General features: G+C 39.2%; 1 protein-coding gene across 4 annotated transcripts in view; it reads right to left on the reverse strand.

The window, feature by feature from the left end:
- Positions 1-745: 745 nt before the first annotated feature.
- pex5la (peroxisomal biogenesis factor 5-like a) overlaps positions 746-20339 on the reverse strand; it is a 117663-nt gene continuing 98069 nt past the window's right edge. For all 4 annotated transcript variants that reach the window (XM_036141170.1, XM_036141168.1, XM_012877931.3 and 1 more), the window contains 6 exons: positions 19622-19765; positions 15422-15492; positions 11698-11916; positions 8363-8528; positions 3822-3979; positions 746-1422 (listed from right to left, as the gene is read on the reverse strand). In XM_036141170.1, the coding sequence (XP_035997063.1) occupies positions 1221-1422; positions 3822-3979; positions 8363-8528; positions 11698-11916; positions 15422-15492; positions 19622-19765 (960 nt within the window). In that variant the 3' untranslated portion in view covers positions 746-1220. The remainder of the gene's footprint in view (positions 1423-3821; positions 3980-8362; positions 8529-11697; positions 11917-15421; positions 15493-19621; positions 19766-20339) is intronic.

Genomic DNA, 20339 nt, shown 5'->3' on the forward strand with positions numbered 1-20339 from the left:
AGCTTGGCTGCCGGTGGAGGAGCAGCAAACATACAAACGACTGAATTAAGGAAATTCATCAAGCTGCTGTCTCGGGCCTTGGCTTGCAAATACAAATCTTTTTATCTAATGTTAATATGCTGTATCCAAATGAATACAGTCAGCATAAATAAAAAATTAGGCTTTTCTTTGTTGGGGCCTCGGAGAGGAGAGATATTTTTAGAAATATTACCACCCCCCCCCCCCTCCCTCCCACCCCCCCATCCCCCTCTGAGAAAAGTTCAAAACCACTGTTCAAATCAATATTACCCAGGCATGGTGTGCATTCTCCCAGCCAGTCAGCATAAAGGGAGCAAATATTACACAACAGCTGCATAAATATATAAACAGGCAAACGGAAATCAGCAGATCAGAAATCTTACAAGTTCTGAGAACAGCACTTATGCTAGGAAATTTAAACCGGTCTGAAAATAGCTTGGATATATTTGAGTTCCTTGCTGCCATAAAAAATAGTTTAAATAAATAAGGTTGGACACATGCATCTTAGTAAGGCTTGACAACCTGGGTTGCACATTCTACTTGGATCGAGGAAGTCATCTAAAAGTGCAAAGGGAAAACTTCTATAAGTATGTTAATTTATCCATTTCTTGAATTTTTTTTTTTATGCAGAGTAATAAGTCTCCATTGAGAGAGGATGAAGCCAGGAAGACAATATGGAGCTCCGGTTTACAGGGTGCAGCTTCTCTTGTTCGCTCGATGAATCCATCCGTCAGAGAAGAGGAGAGACGGTCCTGAGTCAACAGCTCATCCTCTCAAAACCTCATATTTTCTGCTGCAAATGGCTTGTGAGGGTTCCTCTGTGGGAGTCTTAAAGCTGGCTGTCACTCCTGGCTCACCTCTGTTCCACCGCATGAGTCAGTTTTTAATTGATGCATCCTCTAAGGCATTGCTCGAGCAATCTTTGCCCGTCCTTGTGCTCTTTAGGGAAATTGCAAATTGCAGCGCAAATTCCATCACTAAGCAGTCTATCCAAAACCTTGGAAGAACCGGCCCTCCACACTGCTCAAGAAGAAATTTAGGGCAGGAAAACATGACGGGGTTTGACCTTTTTTAGTTCATTTTGATGTGCTGAAACTTAACACACATGGCTGTGTGCTGACTCAAACTTGTGCACTTTGGGCTTTTGGCCTCCTGGTAGAAATCAAAGAATAAGCGATGGAGCACGCTCCAACGGCTCTTCCTCAAATATCTAAGTTAAAGGCCCGCATCAGAAGATCCAGGTCGCCAATGTTTGCAGCCTGGAAGAGTTCGGGTTGGTCCATCATGGATAACGCTATCCTCAGAGCGGCCCAGATGTTGCCAGACATCACCTGATTGGACTGCTGGCCACTCTGGGTTTTCCTCTGGAGACTTAAAGCCGTCAGGAAGTTACTGGCCGCCTCTCTGCGGGAACAGGGTGCGCAGTTGTTACAGGTTAAACAGTCAGAGTTGCTGCAAGGTTACACAAACTACTTTATCAAGTTTTCTGAATATGCTATAAAGAAATGATTCTGCTGTTTAAACAGAATGGGACGTATAGCTTGGTATAGCAGTTCACCAACAAATCTTGTAGATTGGTTTTAAGTCTCAGGGATCTGACACTTCAGCACGTTTTGTTGATATATATATGGTACCTCGCAAAAAATACTTATTGCTTTTGAATTTTTCCACAATTTTCCACATTATAAAACCAAATTGTAATTTATTCTAAAGTTATCGCACAATTGCAAAGTGCAAGGAACATTTTGTGTGAGTAAAAACCTAAAGAAAACTAGCACTGTGCATCACTCTGAACACACCACCACTACAGTAGAACACGGCAGAGGCGGCAACATGCTGTGGGGATGCTTTCATTTAGCAGGACCAGAGAAGCTGGACAGCATAAACAAAAAGAAGGAACGGTTTTGACCCGAGCATGTATTTGTATAGGCCTGGCCCGGGTAAATGTCATCACTAAATTCAAATAACAAAATAGGTGAAACACTTAAAAAAACACTTTTCTAACCTGGCAGAGCTGGATCTAGTTTTTATAGAAGGGTTGGTGAAATCACTCTCTAGATGTTTAAAGCTTCAAGAGACTTACTACAAAAGCTTTGCAGCTGTAACTGTAGCACAGGGTGATTATATCATATAAAACAATGTTAAAGGACATTAAAGTCTTTAAGTGTGATTTGTCAAAAGTTCAAGGGGTATGAATAGTTTGGCAAGACACTGTGCATATGGATTTACCAGCTATCTTTTGCTCAGACGGGATCATGGAGATAGCATCATTTTTTCAACATGTGTGAGTCTCTGGCTCTCCGTTTGTATTTAATTTCTTTTGTCATTTTAAAACTATAATGTCTAACCCTAACTATGTCTGATCACTCTACTTTCAACAATATTAACAGAAAAAATATGTTCAGATCTTAACGACATTTTGATAAATGTCAAAAGAATTGTTTTTAAAAGAAATAACATGGATTACAATAGTATATGAATGGCATCAAAAAGTTAAATTGTCAAAATCATGTCTGGGCTCAGCCCTGCGGCTCGGCTCTGGGTTAAAAATTTGGCCATTTGCTGCTTTTGCAAATACTGGGAAGGAATTTTATAGATTTGAACAACACATATTAAAAATGTCTAACTCAACCTCTGTGATAGTCTCACTCGTCAAAAGACTATGGCTCCTATATCGTTATCAATGGTTTAAACAGCCTCTCAACCTTTGCGGAGTGTTATTTGCGGCTTCAGACTATGAAGACAAATTGCTCTCGAAATGCTAAAGGTCACTGCTTCTCCTCACCAAGCTAAGCGCTCGGCTTGTTCTTTGCCATAATCCTACAATCATTTTGTTCAGCTACTCTCTGATTGCCCGGCTGCTATCAGTGCTGCTGGGAGGTTCATCATATTCCTAAATAAAATTAAAAAATGATAATCATCCTAAAGCTCATTAGCTATTTAATTACTGATTTCTGATAATGTTCTGAAGCCATAACATCTTTCACTTTCTGTGTTTATGGCAACAAAATCACTCAAAACCACCTCAGTTCCAACTATACGGGCCTATTTCATTCACCTATATTGTTAACCTTATCTTAAGCATATAAATCACTTCTTAAAAGACCTTCTTAAACCTAAACTGTGCTTAAATGAATATATTTTTCCACGTCCCAAAAAAAACATGTACTTTCTCCATGGGAGAATTTTGCTTTACAATTTTTCAAATTGCTTACAACAATAAGTCTAGTCAGCCTTGGGTTGAAAATAGAGTAATGATGGTTCCTCCAGCTGTATGGATAGCTGTCTGCTGTTATTGAGACCAGTTTAACATTTGCAGAGATGTAATGCCTGTCTATTGCTGGGATATCCAGGTAAATACACAGGGAGCGCTTAATGCTCTTCTGTTTGTGTCTGCAAGGTGGAATTTGTACTGTTTGTAGACAATATCATGTCAAACATTGTCAAAACATTATATTTTCATAATAAGATGGTTCTAACGCTGTTATTCGCAGACAAGTCTATCTGTAGATGATTGATAATCTGTGCTCCTCTATCTTAAAGGAAACTCACTCAGTGCTTTTACTGTTTCGTTACTGTTAATATTATCCCGTTTTCTACCAAGTAAAACAAATTTGTTAAAAATTTGACAGTTAAGCAATCTACATTGACCTACCACAGTAAAAGTTTAGTGTCATCTTGTGTCAGACAATTTTTTTTTTTAATCCAGGGCTTCTGATTTCAACTGCATATTGCATCTGGTCCACTGCATCAAACCAGGGCACATTTGTTTGTCGTCTCCCATCCAGCTGCAGGTGACTCACCTGTGGGCCCCCAGGTTAATGCAGCTGATGCCCAGGTTGTAGCGGGACCTGATAAACCCCGGATGGAGCTCGAGGGCTCGCGTGTAAGCCTCCACTGCCTCTTCGCTCCGGTTCCCGTTGGCAAGTGTAGCGCCGAGGCGATTCCACAACAAATAGTCCTGTGATGGAGGAAGAGTGTTGGGGTGATTAAGAGGCAACACATGGTGTCAATGATCTGTTTGAAATAAAAAAAAACGTTTTTCTAGGGTTATTTAACCCTATATAGGGTTATTTAATAAGGTAAATAATCTGTGTGGCTTGGTATTTGAAGTGTTATCAGAACAAATTAGCAAATTATAGCTGGTTTTCCTTAAGCACTTAACAAGAACAGCTTGTTTTGAACAACTACACATGCCTTTTTGGATATACAAGTCCGACAAGGTTAGTTTCATAAACGCTGAGTTACATCACGCTGGACGTCCTTGTCGCCGTTTCCCACCTGCAGGCGCACAGGCTCACACTGAGGTCAGTGGTCTGCTACAGTACCGAGGTCCTTCATCTCTGGCTAAGCCAAGCAGCAGGATATAATTATCCCCCTTTTGTTTTCAGAGCTGTTTTCTTCGGCAGGGGAGCAGAAATTAGCAAGTCAAATGTGGGAGACTGGATTTAACAGTGATGGTCATACCGGCCTGGGAAAGGGAAGGGGAGGAGGACATATAGGCTGATCTGTCTGATGCAGAGAGAGCAAACCGTTTATAGATGCAGTAGAGGCTGCATTATTAATATTTGTATGTGTGTCTGCATTTTACCACAGGAAAGATCCATTTAGATGTATTTTTCGGGTTTGTGTACTACACTTTTTTTTTTTTTTTTTTACATTTTTGTTGTCTTCAGGTTCAGTTCTTCATGGTTCTTCAGAGTGAGAATATCAGGGTTTATTCTGACAGTCAGGTTAAAGTCCAAGAGTGGAACCAGAAATGTGAGAGCATCAAAAAATCATCAGTTATTCATATGGATGCATACAAATACCTAAAGCTTTTATAATTTTAAGTTTGAATCTCTTGTCTACAACTATTTTCAAATATGTATATATTTCAGTTAATTTCTCTGCATCAAGACAATGCAGGCATCCTTTCTGCAGGAGCCGAGATGAAAGCCTGATTGGTGGATCCATATTTGATCAGCTCTTATGACAGACTGTATTATTAATTGAATAAATATCATTATAACACTGCAGCATAACCTTATGAAAAACATGAAATCCATCCATCCATCCATCCATCCATCCATCCATCCATCCATCCATCCATCCATCCATCCATCCATCCATCCATCCATCCATCCATCCATCCATCCATCCATCCATCCATCCATCCAAAGCAAGCATATCTGTTTTTTGGGCTTCTGGGTAGCACCAACATGACTGCAGATAGAGTCTCAATCCGTCTACCCACCTCCCACACCATCCTATTATTACCTGTGAACGCCTTTACCTGAAACAAAGACTGGCCCCTCACCCGAAGGGAGCGGTCCACTCTTTTCTGGTTAAGAACCATCGCATCAGAAATAGAGGAGCCGACTCTCATCCCAGCTACTTCACACTCGGCTTTGAACCGCTACAGTGAATGCTGGAGGTCATGGCTTGAAGATGTCAACAGAACCACATGACCTGAACGGTACTTAACGGTACTTATAGTCCGGACAACTAGACCCCCCTCAGCAATGCTGTGGGAGGATGTGATCTCAACTGAGCTGTGGATCTGTGCAACTCCTCCAGAGTTACCCAATGCCTCTTGATGGCTTTTCTGATGAATGTTCTCCTTGCCCAGCCTGTCAGTTTATTTGGACGGCCATGTCTTGGTAGGTATGTCATCCTTCCTTTGTTGGATGATGGGCTCAACAGAGCTCTGTGAGATTTTACTGTGTTCCAATCAAACACTGCTTTAAACTTTACCAACAACTTTATCTCTGACCAGTCTGATATGTTCTTTGGTCTTCACAATGCTGTTTTCTCACAAACCTCTAAGGCCTTCAAAGAACAGCCATTTTTTGTATTAGATTAAACACATAAGTGGACTTTCTAAGACAATTGGCTGCCCTGGATTTTATTTAGAGGTTTCACAATTACCTTCAACTTTGCCCCATAGAATCCAAAAAAACACACTGATGTTTTTGGCTGGTGCATAAATGGAATATACTGTCTTCTTTTTTATTTAGTTTCTAGACTCAAGACTAAGAAAGCAGAAATAAAATAAGTCTTTAACAGATATGTTTACTCTCAAAGAAAACCAAGGTGTCCCGTGTGTTCACCAACAGCAGCTTACAGTCAGCGTCTCATGCCAAAATGATTCAGAGCCACCTCTGGCTCAGAGCCTAATTACTTTCAGCTGCAGAACTGTGGAAGCGGTAAAAATATGTGTTTACTGAATACGCACTAATTTACTCATCAACGGTGCATCAACTAAAAACCCCTCTGTACTAAGAAGACCCAAACAGGGCTATCAGTTTATATCAAGTTCTTCAAAAAAAAATTCCTCTATAAAACCACAAGTTGTGTGTAAATGTGGTGCTTATGTAGATTTAATCCAATACAATGTTAAAAAAAACTTTTTAACAGCTTTGCCAGTGTTTGTATCTCACTTTATACACTCAGTGGCTTGCTCCATCTGGAGTCGCTCTCTAAAGCTGCAGGCGATTTCATCTCCTTTTTTGCCAGCTAGATTTTACTGCTCACAGAGAGAGAGAGAGAAAAATGTAAGAACTATTTTGGACAAACTGCTGAAGAAAGATATCAGAACCACACAGTGAGTACAAGGATGTCTATCTTCAGACGCTGCAGTATTTACCCTGGCTTATTTAAATGCATCTCCACATTCAGCCAACAGCAGAACTTTGAGCTGCACTTAACCTTTAATTTATGAATTTCAATATAAAAAGTAAAATAAAGCATGGATAAAGAGTTGTTTATAAAGTCAGCAACTGCTTACCAATGTGTTGTTTTAATTATTGTGAGCTGTATTTTTGTCCTCTTGTTAGACTTATGGATCTGGTTAACAGCAAAACAGCGTCTGAATCAAAAATCATAAAGCTTTATCGTCATTATGTGTTACCATAATCAATTATTTATTTATTTTAAAACAAGTTGCTTGCTCGGGCCAACCACATTACTTCCAGAGGGGCTTAGGCAAGCATATAGTCTTTGACAGCTAATGGACTAATTTTCATGTCCAAGGATCGGACGACAGTCTCCAAAACTGTACCAAGAATTTAGTTACAGAATTGTGCTTGGATATCTAAACAGACAGTCCCTGAGAGATTCAGTGTGCTAATACATATGTGCAAGTAAAAATGATTTGATTTACATCAGTTCTTACAGCTTTGGGTAAAAAGGTGTTTTTAAGTCTGTTAGTTTTTGATTTAATGTTCCTGAATCGTTTCCCTGGTGGAAGTGGGACAAAGAGTGCATTGCCTGGGTGGGTGGGATCTGTGGCAATACCTCTGGCCTTTTTTTGGACCTGTGCAGCATAGTCTAGGTCCTGTAGATGGAATCCCACAATCCCCTGTGCTGTCCTCACCACTAAATCCTTCCTCTCCTGCACTGTGCAGCTCCCATACCACACTGTTACGCTGAGACACAAAATGCTTTCCATTGTAGCTCTGCAGAAGTTTTTTAACAGCATAGTGGAAAGGCTGCTCCGTTTCAATTTCCTGAGAAAGAAGAGCTGCTGTTGGGCCTTCTTCACCAGGTGGTTAGAAGGGAGCTGTATTGAAACATACTATATGAAAAGAAATGCCAACACCAACACAGCAAACAGTGTGAAAACACTTTGTAGTTCCTTTTGGTAATTATTTTAAACACAACATGCATGCATAAAATCCTCAAATATTTCTATACTAGTATTTCTAATAGTATGTGTTGTACCCCAATACATTTTATTCTCATTGTCTAAACGAAAATTATAAAAAACAAACTCTTAGCATAAGAAATATAGTTAATTATATCAAACAGATAAAATATAAACGTGAATATGGCAAACTTCAAAAACTCAACACAGCCCTGATAGGCCATATTTTTGTAATGGAAAAGACTATTAGACCGATATATATCACCTAGAATTGTTTTTCTCCTTTAATGGGACATTTATCCTGCACAATGCAACTGAAAAACAAACAAATCTGTTAGATGGAAAAGGTATCAAAACATTAAAAAGCTGCAACAACTTGTTCGCATAATCACATGATAATTGCTGATGTGATGACACATCAGCAATTATCATGTACAAATGACAAAATAAAATTTTATCAAAAGTATATATATATATATATATATATATATATATATATATATATATATATATATATATATATATATATATATATAAATAGTACATACATACATACATGTTCCAGCAGATGAAGGGACCAGTGTGCCCTTCATACGCCCATATATTTGAATCAGCAATGAACATTTTTAGAGTTCAGCCCTGTTTAGTCTGCATATTTTCTAAAGTTGAGAGAGAGAGAGCGCGAGAGAGAGAGAGAGACTTTGAGGGTTTTCCTACCTCGGGCCGCACTGACAGGGCCGTATTGAAAGCCTCCACAGCTTTGTTGAACTCTCCGCTGAGGTTGAAGAGCACCCCGAGGCCTGTCTGTAGATCTGGGTCGATGCTGTCCGAGTTGTTCTGAGCTGCTTCCAGGAAGAGCTCCTTGACCTCTGGCAGCAGTGAGCTGAGACCCGCACGAGCAGACACACATGGAGAGACCAGGATTAGTGTGATTTAAAGGCTGTGCTGAGTGAGCGCTCTGAAGTCTGTAGAGCTGCGCTGTACAATGTAGCAGCACGTAAACTCTCATTCATGGACCGCAGGAAAGTGATGCGAGGGTACGGAAATAAGGCGGTGGAGAGAAAAAGAGAGTTGCTGAAATAGAAGTGGTGACGCATCAAAATTGTTATTGCTTTACATCAGGGGTGTCCAAAGTGTGGCCCGGGGCCATTCGTGGCCTCTGTGCTGATTTTGTGCGGCCCTCAAACTGAATTTCAAGAAAGATTTGGTCGATCCACGCTGGTGGCTTTTTGCAGATGGAAACTTTTTACTTTTGATTAAGGTAAATTTACTATAGACAATCAAATATTTTATTGAATGTATTTTTTAATTAGCACACGTTTTACAAATGCTTTAATATCATAGTAAATAGGCCAATTTTTACTCAAATGCAGACTTTGGTGCATTAAAATCTGATTGAAGTCATTTAATAAAATAGGCTAAATACAGTTTAATATCTTTTCTTAGAATTATCATATTTTGTGGAGATAGGCACCAGCAACCCCTGCGACCCCATCTGGGATTAAGTGGGTCAGAAAATGCAATGGATGGATGGATCATGTTTTGTTGGGCAGGGTTAGTATTTTTATGTTATTTTTTGACCATTGAGCGCTTTCGATTGAACAATTTTGGCCCAATAGCCGAAAAGTTTGGACACCGCTGCTTTAGATACATTCGGAACATCTGATGTACAGGGACACATGTTGTCTTCAGTGGTCATCTGTCTCTAAAGTTCCAGATTAAGATCAAAGTTCACAATTTAAGATTCCAATGAGAAGAACATAAGAAAAGGAAGGATGGCAAAGCAGAGACATCTTAGAAAGAAGAATGACGCTGAGGGGGCATAGGAAGGTTAAAGTAAGAGAAATAGTATGTCCAGCAGAAATGAAAAGGCCCATGGAGCATTGTCCAAAGGGAACAGCGCGGTAATTGGTTCTACCTGTATCTCTCTGCACAGGCTAGACGATTAATGATTGATAAAGTTTTGCTTTACATTGGGAAAAAAGTTAGACTTTTAGAATCTGATATACGTAACGACCTCATCCATTGGATTAAACATGAAGTGGACAGTCTGTCTTCCCTAACAGCGAGAGCTATTTAACAAGATGGATGCTCTTAGGTTTGTGTTTGACATTCTACCACTAAACTTAACTAACACCATGTATGGGTTATTTTTTTTTCTTAAAAATAGGTTTACCAATAACATTAAGGCAAAGGGGACTCTAAAACTGTCTCTGGGTGTTAGATTTTATTGTTGTTTATGTTTTCAGTATTTGTTTGTTCATTCATTTTCATTTTAGTCTTGCCACATTACCCCTTGGCATGCTTTTGGGTTCAGTTTCTTAGTTTATTCTTGTGTTCTGCTCTTTTGTGTCATTGGATGCATTTCTCTCTGTTCAGTGTTTATCTTTTTCCTTTGGTGAGAAGTTTCCCGGTGTCTTTTAGTTCAGCTCCTCTTTGATAATTAATCAGCCTCCCTGCTTACTTTCTGCCTCAGGTGCTCCTCATTATCCTCTGATTATCACACTTTCTACTCACTTCCCTCAGTATTGAAGTTCACTAGCTATGTTTACGAGCACAAAATTTCGATCAGATGAAAATGTATTCAGATTAAATAATCAGATTGTATCGTTTATATGGGCACACAATCAATTGATCTGATCATAATGTGTGTGATATGCACCTAGCTTTATTCAAAATAGAACCACTCTGACATGCGCAGTTATCAAATTCCCCTAAAAAAAACAGAAGAAGGTCTTTGCTGAACAACAAAAAATAGCAAACAAAATAGTATCATACGAGTTTGTTTGTCTTCAGAGCGCCCAGGATGAACTTGCACAATGTTCTAATTACGGTTGAAATGTTACTGAGTAAGCAACAATTTTGAGCTTTTTTATTTGTTAGAACAGAAAGGTTGTATCGGGAGCCCTAACAGTTTTGCTTCCTGACTTATTTCTGCAACTCAACAACGCGGAAATACGTCATGTTTGCATCGGGTGCACATGTACACTAAGTTTGGTTTGCCAAATTCGAAATAACTTGAGCCTGACAAGCGGTTATATATGTTTACATGCACGTTGATTGAATTACCAATTGGCATAAACACCACTGTCATTTGGATTACAATTTCATTTCGATTGAACTTAATCTGATCACAATATTTTAATTGGCTTGTTTATATGACATTTTTTTATTCCGATCGGCCATTTATTTTGATTACTTTTGTCCTTTTAAACATAGTTATAGTTGGCCGTTTTTTCCCTCTGGATCCTCCCTATAAACTGCCCTTTATTTCTTTGTATACTTGCCACGCATTAGAATTTTCTAAGAAGAAATTTACTCACAGGACAAAAACTTTTACAGGTTACAGGTACACTCTGAGGCATCGGAACAAGCAGATATTCTGCTCTGATTGTAGTTTTCTCTGTAATATTTTCCATAATGCCTTCAAGTTATTGATATTTTTCTTTGACCCTTTCAAGGATTGAAACAAGATTTAAAATATGGCATTATGAGGAAAATACAATAAAAAAATATACTGTACTATCTGCATCATAACATATAGTCCCTCCATTGTTGCAGTTCTTCCTGCTGCTACATATACTTGCACTATTCATATAATTTTTTTGCAAGTCTTGCACATAATTTTCTGTATTTATAAGATGTCTTTTTATTGATTTGCAGCTATATTCCTGACAAATGACAAATACTTATATAATAATGTTTCTCTTTTGTCTTCTGTTTTTACATGGGGTCTTGCAATAAACTTTCACTCAAATGTACATTGTGAATGTGCAGCTGAATGACAATAGAGTTTGTCTATGTCATCCATTGCATTGCTTATTTAAAAAAAATAAATGACCATAAAAAGACAACATAAAATGCGATCATAAAATAAAACCTGTCATCAGAGCCACTTCTCCGATAAAGAAAGAAAATAAATTTTTTCTTTTTAAAACACATTATCAGCTTGTTTACTGTAAAACGAGTGCCTGAGAGACTGTGCTCTTATACAGCACAGTGGTCTATAATCATTGCATCTGTGGTGACAGAAAACAGTTTAGGTTCTCTACCTGTCATGTCTGCCCGCATTGAGAGCATAAGACATCCTGCGCTGAGAATTCGGGGAGCCCATTAGATGGGATTTAGCCTTCAGCAGGTGCTTGTACTTGGGATTGTGTTTCAACCAGCGTAGGAGGGCATCACAGGCGTCATGACGCATACCAGTGTTGGTCAGGCTCACAGCCAGAGCCATGAGGGCCGGTAGGTTATTTGGGTGGAGCTCCAAACACCTGGACAAAGACAAGATCCAAGCATGTGCAAGGAGAGATGGTGTAAAGCGTGACTTCAAAGAGAAATTTAGATGTGACAAACATTAATTGGGACCAGTCAGAGCAGAGCAACATCAGGCACGGATGAACTGCACCTCTTTTGCCCTGCATCCTCTACAGAAGAGCAGGTTTTTCCATGCTGCCCACACCTGGTTGATTTGAATTAGCTTTGCATTTATGCAAACTCTCATTTGGGGTTGTTACAGGAGATTGAAAGTGTCTCTGCCGTGATTATTGTAGTTACATCTTCAAAATACACCACTAAAATAGTTTCTTTCCAGATCTTTGGTTGGCTTTGTAATTGGAAAGGAAAGTACAACATAACAGAGTTAGATTGAAGGACTTGGATTATTTAAGAGACTAGGTGAGAGGCCAGAACAAGATTTGGCTTTCATCAACATTCAAGCCTGATTTGTGGCAGCTGATCTGCCAACTTCCTTAAAACCATCATAATCCCAGACCAACTAAATTATTTCAGCCTCCTGCTGGGCAGTGTTCTTGGCGAGGCTTGCACAAATGCTTGTCGACGGTGTTTGAATTCACAGAGCACTTAAACGAATGTGTCTTGAAAAATTAAAAAATAAACGAGAAACAAACCCAGGTCATCTGTATTTCTTCACACTTTTATTTCCACGATTTGTCTGTGACTGAACCGGTTGTCATGTCTGGGAATCAACCATTCATGTCTTGACTTATTTAGCCACTCACAATGAGTGCATGTGTTGTGCAGAACGGTGGATACTAGATGCTTCAGAGTAAAAAAAAAAAAAAAAAAATGCAATTACAGACAGAAAGTATCTTTTTGTAATTAGTTGCAAAATAGCAGCACAATGGCTGCCAGTTGATTAAAAACAGGGTAGCAACAATAGGACTAATGCCAGCAAAAAAAAAAACTCACTTCAGACCAAACTACTAGTCACAGATGGAGTGATTACATAATAATAAATAAACATCAAGCCAGCAAACAACCTGAACTTTGAAAGTTACTAAGGAAGAAAATATATTAAAAGATCTGCTTTCTGAGAGTAAAATATTTAAAAGCTTGTTTATTTGACAAAAAAAGACAGTTCATGAAACACCTGGAAAAAAATGGATTATTTCTCCTCAACAGCGTTTCCACTTGACTTGTCAGTGTTCACACTCTGGGAAAGGTGCAATTTTCGTCTACCCTCGGCAGAGTTATGAATGAAACTGGGCCACCTCCTATTGAGTGCTCCAGTCAGCACCCTGACTTTTGCAATCACTGTCCATGCGGGGTTTCTCTATTTTAAGAATAGAAAAAAATTACAGAAATTGTCCTTTCAATAGCTGGTTTAAGGCAGTTCAATAGCAAACTAGTGGAAGCCTTACACTCCTCGGCGCTCGGCGCTATGAATGCTCGCAGAGGCATTCATAGCTGTATCACTTTCTATCATTTTGTCAAGTTACAGCCACATCTTTTAATGTATTAAATGCTATCCTATGTGATAGACCAACACAACGTAGCACACAACTGTACATATGTTTTTATTCATTCAACAAATAAAAATCTGAAAAGTAGTAACATCCAAAATGAAGTTTCCATTTGCAATCAGCCCCTTTTACCTTGATACCCCTCGAATAAAATGCAACCAATTTCCTTCACAAGTCAGGTAATTGGTTAATGCAGTGCAACTGTTTGTGATTTAATCTCAGCATAAATATAGCTGTTCTGAGGTGGCATCCTCCTTTGGGGATGCTTTTGCTCAGCGTTGGCAGGGAAGGTGGTCAGAGTGGATTGGAAGCTAGACAAGCTAAATACAGAGAAATCCTAAAAAAAAAAATCTCTAAGTTGCTCCGAAAGACTTGACGGGTGCAGGGGTCCGCCTCATGAGTATTACTTTCTCCTACAACACACTATTAAATGCCCTGTGTACCATACAAATAAACTTTCCTTACCTTCAAGCATGAGAAACCTGAACATACAAACAGAGCTTATTTCAGATTAAAGAATGTTCATATGTTAAAGTAGTCCAGTCAAAGTTTTCAGTTTAAAAAATGCCATAATTTTCTTTCTGTAGATGACTAAGGATCCCCATGATATGGGCCTAAATAGTGGGCCAATTGGTGGTTCTACAAAGCATTCACTTGGGGGGGCTGAATACAAATGTACAACAGTCTTTTGATTTTTATTTGTAAAACATTTTAAAAAGTATTATTTCCTCATGGTGTAACTGTATGCTACTTTGTGTTGGTCTATCACGTGAAATACCAAGAAAATACATTGAACTTGGGGTTGATATGTCACAATATGTGAAAAAGTTTCAAGGGACATGAATACTTTTGCAAATGCCTTTCACAAGTATTGGTGCCTTTCTATCTCGATCTCGATCCCCCCCTAAGAATTTGAAAACTGGAAAAAGTTTTGCAACTGAAAAATAAAAAATGTCAAACTGGAAAAATAATATTTTTTTTTCTCCTGCACTTGCAGATTATATATTTTTGGCTTCAAACTTGTTGCTCCGTTTTGGCGTGGGGGGCGGGGCTTCAGATCACGAGGTTGTGGAATCATGACTGATAGCTCAACACAGCGGCTGAACAACATATTCCCAGCTGTTGCATTCAGGGACCGTGGGAACCGGAATTATCCGTGACATCATTGATATTCTATATGTATGTGATTGGTTTTGAAAGATATTTTGCTTCACCGATAGAAGCATCTCAGACAACGTAAATCTCGGAGGAGAAAATATGACCTTGCTGTCATTCATGACGCCAAAACAGGGCCAGAAATTTGAAACCGAAAACATAAAATCTGCAAGTGCCGGAAAAAAACTTGAATCTGAAAAGTAGTTTTAAATTTTTTTTTATTTACAGTTCCACATCTTTTTTGTCAGTTGCAAAACTTTTTTCAGTTTGAACATTTTTTTTTTTTTAGTTGCAAAACATTTTTCCAGTTTTCAAAAAAAAAAAAAAAAAAAACTTTTGAGGGAGCAGGGGGAGAATTTATTTTTTTCTTTTGAACAAACTTTTATGTTTCATATAAATAATTTTTTTCTTTGAGCAAACTTTATGGCCCCACTTTAGCTCCGATATGAGCTCATTAGCTGAACTCTGCGGAGCCTGACTAAATGCTAGTGAGCTAGTTTAGCCATTTGATTTAGGCGCGGAGGGCAAGGCACACATCTAAAGGTTTCAGGACACCGTCCCTCGAGCATTTCAGTTTAAAACCATTGGATTACGCATTCATCTCTGCCGTTCTATCTAGCTCCTCAGCTTGTTTTGCAGAAGTTATCTGACTGCATCCAGGTTTCTTGTTTCATAAACCTTTAAAGGCAACTCAGTGTCTGGCTAGAATTTCAGGTCCACAGTCTGGTCTTCGTGGCTATTCTTTTTGCATATATTTGTCAGACAGGTTGATTAAACCTATTAGCAAATATAACATCAGGTTCTTCTGTTAAACTGTTTAGATTTGAAATCAGAACTGAGCTCAGATGTTTCTCGTTACCTTTGGAGGGAGACGATTGCCGCCTGCTCATTTTCATTTTCAGCCTGCGTGGTCCCCAACACATGCCAAGCCTGTAGGGAAAAAGAGAATACAGATATCAGTAAATAGCGGGATAGAAACACCACAGCTTGTCTTCTCGGGGGGTTCGAACACAGAAGGAATAAATAACTGAGATCTGTCATAGGGAAAATGATGCAGCTGCTTCAGATTGCCTGCCCCAGATGAGCTCCAGCGCATATCAACAATCCCGGTTGAGTTTTACATTTCTCTTGGCTAAAAGAAGTGTACATTTGAGTTTTTTTGTTTTATTAATCTAACTTCTCCACTTTTCCTCACGTCTCATTTGGGTAATTCATGGTTAAAAATCTTCATTCAGTAAATGGCCATAATTGAATCCAACCTGCTGTGGGAAATGTTTGCTTGTTAGACAGTGAATTGTTATTACAGAAACACCAAAGCTCCAATGTATCAAATATAGGAGTCCTTCATCATACTTCTGCAGGATGGAGAGAAATCAGTTATTGATGTGCAGCAATTTCATAGCAGACATCAGATTTACTTTAACATACCATGTGGAAAATGTTGCAAGGGAAGGCAAGTTTATTTGTGTTGCATATTTCAGCAACAAGAGAATTAAAAGTGCTTTAATGAAAACAGGAAAAGAAAAACACATAAAAAGTACATTGCAGTAGCATCATAACGGAAAGTAAAGAAAATCTGGACTACAGAGTGATTCAGCAATGTTTCAATTGGTGGTTTAAATAAAGAAGAGTCAAAGACAATTCTTACAAATGGGGTTTTAACCTTAATAACTCAGGGTTTCAGCATTTTGCAGTTTTCTGGAAGTTGGGTCCAGATTAGTGGAGCCTAACCATGTTTGGTTCTGATTCTGGGCCTATAGAGCCAACTTGAACCAGAGTGGTCAGAGGGTTATAGAACAACAACACATCTTTAATGTGTTTTCGTGCTGAGCCAGTCAGGGATTTGTAAACTAACAGAAGTATTTTGAAGCCTATTGTCTGAGATACAGGGAGCCAATGTAAAGATTTCAGAACTGGGGTGATGTGCTCTACTGTCTTAGTTCTTCTTGGTTTTGGAGGATGCCAGCAGCAGCGTTCTGGTTCAGTAGCAACCATCCATGTGAATAAGGACGATTACCTGAAACAGTAACATTTCAAGATAACATATTACATCCTGCTATTTCAATTAACCGAAGTTTTTATGGTGGATTGCCCACTCTGGGTTGGGGGTCAGTCTCTGCCTCAAGTGGAGGAGTTTAATTATCTTGGTGTCTTGTTCGGGAGTGACGATAGGATGGAGCGAGAGATGGACAGACAGCTTGGGGGTTTGCATCTGCATTAATGCAGGCACTGCTCCAGTTTGTTGTGGTAAAGAAGGAGCTTAGCCAAGAAGCAAAGCTCTCGATTTACCGGCCCATCTACGTTCCGATCCTAACTTATGGTCATGAGGTGTGGATCATGACTGAAAGAAGGAGATCTTGGATACAAGCGGCCGAAAGGAGCTTCGTCCAGTGAGTAGCTGGGCTCAGCCTTAGAGATGGGGTGAGGAGCTCTAAGGTAGAGCTGCTGCTTCTCCGCGTCCAAAGGGGTCATTTAAGGGTGGTTCGGCCATCTGATCAGGATGTCCCCTGTGGGCCACCATTGGGGGTTTTCTGGGCACATCGCACAAGGAGGAGATCCTGGGGAAGACCCAGAACTTGCTGGAAGGACTTTATATCGCATCTTGCCTGGGAGCGCCTTGGGATACTCCAGAATGAGCTGGAAGATGTTGCTGGGGAGAGGGATGTCTGGGTTTCCCTGTCTGGACATGTAGCCCCCGTGACCCGATTTTGGAAAAGCGGAAGACAATGAATGGATGGAGGTTTAAAAATTATAGGGAGTCTAGGAAATTAAAAGTGCAAAAGAAAAATGTTTTAATGTAGACATCTGAAGACAGTTTGTATTTCAAGAACGTGTAAATATGAAGATAATCTGAATGCTGTGTCCTAATCTACTTTGCAGTAATAAAACACTTAAAAAGTAATACAGCCAAACACATAAAATGCTGTGTTGGCAATTTTTACCCAGGCTTAATGCTTGCGACGTGAAGGAACAGAGCGAGCCAAATTAATCAGCCACAGACTAATGGGGTGCAGTCAGCTTTGGCTTCCAACTCAGTGACAAGTATAATGAATTCTTAGGCAAATTTCAAAGAGTCTTATCTTTTTTCGTTCACAGAGAAACAGTTTTTTTTTTTTTTTTTTACCAGTCCGTAAAGAGACTGGTAGAAGAGAGGTAGAAGTTGGTTTTACAGATTTACTTTACTTTGCAGCATTTTTAAGAAATAGAAATCTGAAAAGTATAGGATCTATTTGAATTTAGCCTTACTTACATACACCTAAAATAAAATCCAGTGCAGCCAGTCGCCTCATGGAGTTGGTGGATAGAAATGCATGCAACACTTTACTTTAATTATAATTTGTAGATTTTTTTTTTTATGAAAAAGTCTCTTATGCAGTCTTAAAAAGTTTGAAATTCATGATTTTCTAGTACTGAAAATAAAAAAAGTATGGAAACTTGTTTGATTTTTACTGACCTTTTTCCTTGTGTGCAATACAACGACGCTTGACAAGTAAAGCGGTTTTCACATTGTTTTCAAATAATTAAACACGAGGTATTTTTGATTTGTCACTTCATATCTTGATTTTAACATTTTCATATCAGTAATGTGTTTACGGACTAGATACAGAGTGAGGAATAACAACGACTAATTTTATCTTTTTGATCACTAGCCAACTTTAAATCCAGGCTGTGAAAACCTGTATTTAATTTGGATCTAAAATATCAACAACACTCTTAAACTGTATTTCTTTGAATTAAAAAATTGCACCAAAGATCACAAACTGTACTTTAAAGGGTCTACATTTAAGCCTACAAAACTCTATTACTTATTTGACAAGAACACAACAGACCAGAGTACGATTCAAGCATGTTCCAGAACATTGAACTGCAAAGCCTCAAATTGTGTAAAAATGTAGGTTATCTAGAAGTTAGAGTCAGGAATGTTTGTAATTTTGTAATGAAAGAGGCATTTGGAACCCCGGCTTTACAATTAGGTGCTATACTTATGTCTTGGTCTATAGCAATAGATCCCCACATTAAATAGTTGATTGTAACCTGACAAAATTTGAATTACAAAAGGTAAAAATGGTATGAATGCTTTTAGAAAGCACTTTAAATCCAACAATTTCTGCACTGAATGACTAACTATTCTGAAGGCTTTTCTTCAAATTTAATCTTAAACAGAGGTAAACTTAAATTGTGACCGTCTGTGGGGTCTGGCACGTGTGTACCAGGTCAACAAAACTGACGTAACAAAAAAAAAAAATCCAGGAAGTGATTTTTACGAGATTACGCCTCTCTGTTGTGCGTGTATCTAAGGGCACATTCATTAACTTCTTCGGAAGCTAATCTCTGACGATGCTGTTTTGCTTGACTCTTTCAAACGAGGGCCGACATTATTTCTGAATGATTCACGGTGGGGCAATAAGCCACTAAACACCCCAAGAGGAATTTTGGAATCCTATTAGTTCCATACACCCCAGGATAATCCTCTCCTTGGAATAACTGGCACATTTCTGCATGTTCCAGGAGACTCTGAAAGCAATTTGTGTGACGGCTTTACTCTTTGAGCTCGCAAAGAGGTCACTTCTTTAGAAAAAGGGAAGATTTAAAAAAAAGAAAAAAAAACTATGGATGAGCTATTATTCAGCTCGCTGGGCAAATGGAAGCTCTCATGAAGAGCAAGTTGAGAATTTTTACTACAGTAAACACTCTTGCTGCAGGCAATCAGCACCAGGCCTGTGGGTGCTGCCTGCTAAATCAGCTTCACACAGCCTGTGGTCAGGCAGGCATTCTTCCTCTGCAGCTTCTCGCTGCATGAGGTGGAGTAAGTGGCATTGGACTTTGATTAAGGTGCGCAGCTGATCCAGTTTAGTTCACGCGTGCTGGGCTGCAGTTTTGCTGGGAATCTGTACAAAATAAATGTTCCATCCTTCACTCCAGATAAAATGCTCGTTTAAACACGGACGTCCCCGTGGACAACTTCGGTAGACAAATAGGGCAAAGCGCTAACAAAACACAAACCAAGGTGTGCATGTGCGTTACCCAGAGTTCAAGCGCGCGTGCTAAATGAATTCACCTCTGAGTCATGAGGGTCCTGTAAGGCGGCGGCTTCCAGCAAAAGCACGGCGTTTTGCAAGTCTCCTTCTCGAGATTTCTTCAGTCCCTCCTCAAACGCGTTAGGCGAATCCTTAAAAGGGTTATCTGTGTGGAAGTAGTAACCCTGTCAGCAAAGGGAAAAAAAACAGACAACAAAAACAAGGGCAGAGGCAATGTCAGTTACTCTCCTTCAAATGAAAATGTACACTAATGCAACAATCGCATGCAGTTGATTTTTAAGCAAAGCTCGACACGAGGAATTGATTTTTTACCCCTTTTTGCCTCACATCAAACCTGTGCATAGCTCCTTTGGGTTTTTGCTGTTCTCTCTAAATGTTAAACTTTGCATGTTTTATCTTAGATGACCCTCGTCTGTTGCATGCATTTGAGCTTAATGACTTTGAAACTGCTTTTTCTGTAAGATCTGGGTCTGTGCTGGGAATCAGTAAATCCCACAAGACTGATCTTATGGGGTTTGCTTCAAATGGGAAGGTCAGCTCATGGTTGAATGGTTCAGACTTACTCTGGCGTACAGTAGGCCCTATTACATGTGTTGCAATCCGATAATATTGGTTATAAGTTTGGCATCTCATTAGAAACCAGAAATCTTCATACTCTGGATTGCATGACTATGATTAAGTAAAAAGAGTCTGTCACCAAGAAATGAAAAATGTCTCCCATATTTTGTGATCTTATTG

This window comes from Fundulus heteroclitus, chromosome 9 (genome assembly GCF_011125445.2).
Source record: "Fundulus heteroclitus isolate FHET01 chromosome 9, MU-UCD_Fhet_4.1, whole genome shotgun sequence".
Taxonomy (NCBI): Eukaryota; Metazoa; Chordata; class Actinopteri; order Cyprinodontiformes; family Fundulidae; genus Fundulus; species Fundulus heteroclitus.